Source organism: Anneissia japonica, unplaced genomic scaffold (genome assembly GCF_011630105.1).
Source record: "Anneissia japonica isolate Jap-2015-1 unplaced genomic scaffold, ASM1163010v1 scaffold287834_len5846547_cov211, whole genome shotgun sequence".
In the NCBI taxonomy this organism is placed as follows: Eukaryota; Metazoa; Echinodermata; class Crinoidea; order Comatulida; family Comatulidae; genus Anneissia; species Anneissia japonica.
The window spans coordinates 4,955,237-4,959,895 of record NW_022704992.1 but is presented as its reverse complement, the minus strand read 5'-3'; the positions used below and the strand labels follow the sequence as shown (position 1 = coordinate 4,959,895).

General features: G+C 33.1%; 1 protein-coding gene across 1 annotated transcript in view; it reads left to right on the top strand.

Annotated features, from left to right (window-relative positions):
• The first annotated feature begins 3,391 nt into the window (after window positions 1–3,391).
• Window positions 3,392–4,659, top strand: part of LOC117105039 (calmodulin-like protein 4) — a 7,427-nt gene continuing 6,159 nt past the window's right edge. Inside the window, exons 1-2 of the mRNA XM_033246038.1 lie at window positions 3,392–3,697; window positions 4,263–4,380. Of these exons, the coding sequence (XP_033101929.1) occupies window positions 4,287–4,380 (94 nt within the window). The 5' untranslated portion in view covers window positions 3,392–3,697; window positions 4,263–4,286. The remainder of the gene's footprint in view (window positions 3,698–4,262; window positions 4,381–4,659) is intronic.

Genomic DNA, 4,659 nt, shown 5'->3' with positions numbered 1-4,659 from the left:
TACTCTTCTTATGAGCAGAAATTAATAATGGTCTGCTGCTTGCTTATTCTGTGCTTTGGGGGCGTTGTTTGGTTTACTGTAACCATGTGGTTGATAATATTTCATGTGGTTGAACATACCGTAAACCTCGAATTGAAGCCCATTGGGCTTCCCCACTGGGCTTCTCGAGATGAAGTCAAACTCGAATTGAAACCCCCTATTTAGTTTGCAAAATTAGCCTCGAAAAAAGCCTGTACACTGTACATGAATTTCAGAAAACAAAATAAATTAAATACAAGCTTGGTTTATAAAGTAGTTAAGGTGATTGCCAGTTAAATACACTCCATGATACTGATTGATTGATTGACAGTGGCCTTATTTATTGTTTTACATTACAAATTCACAAAATTTTCAGCATTCATTTTGAAAAAAAATCCCCCTCTTTACTTTGCAAAAGTAGTCTCGAAAAGAAGCCCATCTTCGGAAAGGAAGCCTATCTCGAAAAGAAGCCCATCCCGCAAAGAAAAGAAGAAGCCCAGGGCTTCAATTCGAGGTTTTACGGTAGCCTACATTTGTTCATTAATTAAAATGGAATAGTTGCAACCTTTATAACTGTTCTTATGTGATGTAACTTTCAGAACTTAATTGCGTGATGTTTTGGACTTCAAATTAATTTAATGAATTTAAAATTATCGTTAGGCCTAATACATAAATTTAAGGTTTTAATTTGCTATTCCAGCTATCAACGGCTTATTTCACCAGCATTACGTAATATTAACAAATGTAATACTTTTGCAAAGTGCAGGAATTGTGGATTCTGTAGGTTGTCCAAGCACTTTTTTTTTTTATCTTCTTTTATTGTTTTACGATCAACACGTAGCCTGGGCCTACCGATAACAGAAATAAAAGCGATAATTTCACTGCATTTATACTTTTTTTACGATTCTCGATGATGAAGTGATTGAGCCCTATGTGTGAAAAATAAGGTGATGTGAGTGGCGTCTCGTCAAGGCGTCGGGTTGGGGGAGGGGTCCGATCGGACCGCTCAATAATTATATACTGTATTTCGGTTTCTTACGGCTTCGATTCAATGGGCGCTTCATCAACTTCTGGGATACCACCTCTACCATTGAATCTCGTCTCCAGGAAAGCCAATATAATCTTTAGGGCCTACATCAGGTAGGCCCTAATACCCTCGTATAATTTTCATAAACAGATAATTTTGCTACTACAGGGTATAATATTGTTTATATTTCCAAAATTTAGTGCTCTTTTCATAAGAAATCATGTTAAAAGACGCTAAATGAAAGTAAAGTTTTATGAGTTAACTTTTAGAAAATTCAATAAAAACAAATTATCAAACAAAACAAAATTCAATTGTACAAGATAAATATTGCATTACACTGCCTGATTCTCACACCCGACATGATGTAGCCTTAACGTGTCAATGAATTAGAAATCCACTTTCAACAGACTAAGACGATCTGAAAATTTCTTTTTCGTAGAAAGAATTGTTAGTCTTTGGTTTGGTAAACAAACAGAGGAAACCACCTCACCTGCTCGCACACCTGACAAGCCTTAACCTGATAAATAAGCGACCACCCTTGCTCCTTAAGGATAGTTGATGTACTGTCTTTTCCTAATAAAGTTCTTTCAAATAAGCCTATTATTCTATTAAGCTACTGATTAATTAATAGGTCCATGCTCTTATAAACAGGTTAAATGCTGCAAGCATGGACATTGCTGCAAGTTATTAAACATATATCGCCTGCGATATAAATATATAAATAACTTTAATTGCTTAATTTGTTAACTTGGTTAATTTCTTAGCTTTCAATTGAATAGAATGCTGAAATATTTTCATCGCCAATTAAATAATACAGTTTTCCCATTCCATCTTTATAGACCTATAAATTAGCTGGTAATGAACTTAGGTTTTTATATATATATTTATTCATTTAGTAAAAGTTCTGTAACTCTTATTTTGTTTAACCTGTGCACACCACCTGGCTAGAACAGTATTGCATTGTATAGTATCTCTGGATATTATTAGAAATATACAATAAAGTTACTTAAGAATAACTTTTAAAAAAACCCCCAAAAATACACCCTACTACATCCTCCTCTACTTGGCGACTGTCGTCCTTACATTAAATAAGGCAAATATGAGGGCTAATCCAGTCCTTAGATTACCGTTAAAACAATGCATAAAAACAATTGAAATGGGAAATATTAAAATCACGGAAGCTAATATTTTTCCATTTTTAATGGAAATCTTTATTTTAAATGAGCTACTGTTTTTTTTTAAAACCTTATAACAAACGGTATAGGCCTAACTTTAATTTCCGATGAAAGAAAGATGGAAACAATTAATTTTCACTGATTTTCAGACGTTTTTAATACGAAAATTCTTACAAGTCAGCCAGCCAAATTATACAAGGGTTTTGGTATTAAGATAGTTGGTTTATTATTCGTCTGTTAGCATGGAAAATATTATTCTTAAAAACTGGGCTTATCTCGAGAAGAAGCCCATTTCAAAAAGAAGCCCCTCTTCAGTTTCCAAGTATTCTCGAAAAGAAGCCCATGAGCTTCTAATCAAGCTAATATGGTATTCTTTCGAGATAGTACTTACATTCAGATGTTATCTTTGATTATCATGATAGCGTGAGAATCTCTATACTGTTTTATTGTACTGGCATGGTTAGAATTTAAAAAGTAGGATTTCTTTTCCATAGTTGAAGAATGTCGTAGTAACAATACCAAAATCTACAGCATTTCTTTTGAAAAGAAGCCACCATTTTTAGTTTGCAAAAGTACGCTAATCTCGAAAAGAATACTGTACAATAAGAATTTTATATTTTTAAAAATTGTGTAAAATAAGAACGTTTTTTGCCTGAAATTGGCAAAAAATAAATAAATAAAAAATAAAATATAATAAAAAATAAAAAGATAGAGTCTGCACTGGATCTTATTTTTTGTTTTTGTTTTATATAGGTGTAGGCGTATAAGCTATTCAAAATATTGAACGGTATTGTTCATTCCCTCAGAACAACAGCGGATTATATTCGATAACTTTGCGACTCTTCTTTATTCATTTCTGATTGACCGGGTGATTGACGACTTCTTCAAAACTTTTTGTTATTTCAATCAGTGATAACTTGGTCCATGTTAGTACCGGTTTTATGAACTTTGCCCCATTTTCGGGGAAACCACTCGAAGTATATACATCCCAGGTAAAGATGTTTATGATTGTCACGGTGATTTTCTTTAAAGGGTATAGTTAATTAATCACGAAACGAACTCTCACGAATCAACGTCTGTTATCGAAATTGGGTGCATGATATTCTGCACGCGTGCGTTTATCAGCATGCTTTATGTCGAAATGGCTATGAATTACTGGGTTAATATTTAATGAACCAATAAGCACGGATGGCAAATCCGCAATTAATTCAGGTTTTCTTAGTTTAAGTTCTAATTTAAACACGAGCTTTCGTTCGCTCCGCATTCTCTGTTTATTCTTCTTCTGTGTACAGTCTAAATTTAAGTGGTTTTGAAATACACCATAGACTCATAAATTCGGTACCGTATTCCCCGTTAAGATTAGAAGACAGTAAATTACTACATTGCGTTGGCGGGTTATCGTTATATAACGAAATCGGTGCGCGCTTGGCTGTGAATAAAGAGCTTTTCATCAGGAACAGAATTTACGTTTGCACAGGTAAGCTACAAAGTTCAGTATTATATAGTTCAATTTGGAGTGTTAACAAAATTAGCCCCTTCTTCTCTTCATCTCCACCTTATTGTTAAGCCATAACGAAACATAAAGTTGTGGATTATATAAAGTTGAAGTGATTTAACTAGTACCGGTAGTCTATACTGCCACGCGCAGGCTTAACTAATACGATAAACCACCTTGTATTTTTCAATAAGTTATTAGCTACTAACCGAAAGCTAGAACAATGCAAACCAATTCTTGCAAATTAAATTTATCAAGATCGTGCGTTTTCAGCATCATCATCTTCTCCTCGTTTTCATCGTCATCGTGATCATCCTTATGATTTTGATTTTCATTATATTATATTATATATAATATATTATATATCATTATTATTATTATATAATTTTCTCGTATGAAGAGACGAAAGGATAAATGTCCACCTTTCATACTTAACGCTTTTGATCGTTTGTAATGCAGCTATTATGCCTAGGTTATATATTTACAATCCGAGATATTTTTTTCGAAACTATCTTGTAAACGGTGGTACTACATTTTATTCTATTAGAAACAACTGGAAACACTTTAAACGATGGAGGTGTCCAGTTTGGTGAATATTTTCTGTTGCTTATGTATCGTCAGTCAGAGCATATCAGCATCAGAAACGAATGAAAACGCACCAACAGGTAACACATTTATTACAAATTTATAATAAATTTAGTCATTTAATTAAAATTTTTGGATAGCTGTATTTCCAGCCAATAATTTGTTTGGTAACTTTTTCTTTCGCTGTTGGTCAAATTCTTATTTAATTAATTGATTATAGTTATAGCATGTATCTTGTGTAGCTATCATAATCTTTAAATAAATGCAGACATTTTCGAAAATTGTAAATGAAAAATGTGCACTCTCATGGAGCTACCTGCTCTTCTCAAACCGGTATCTTATCATTTTCAAAAGACCAA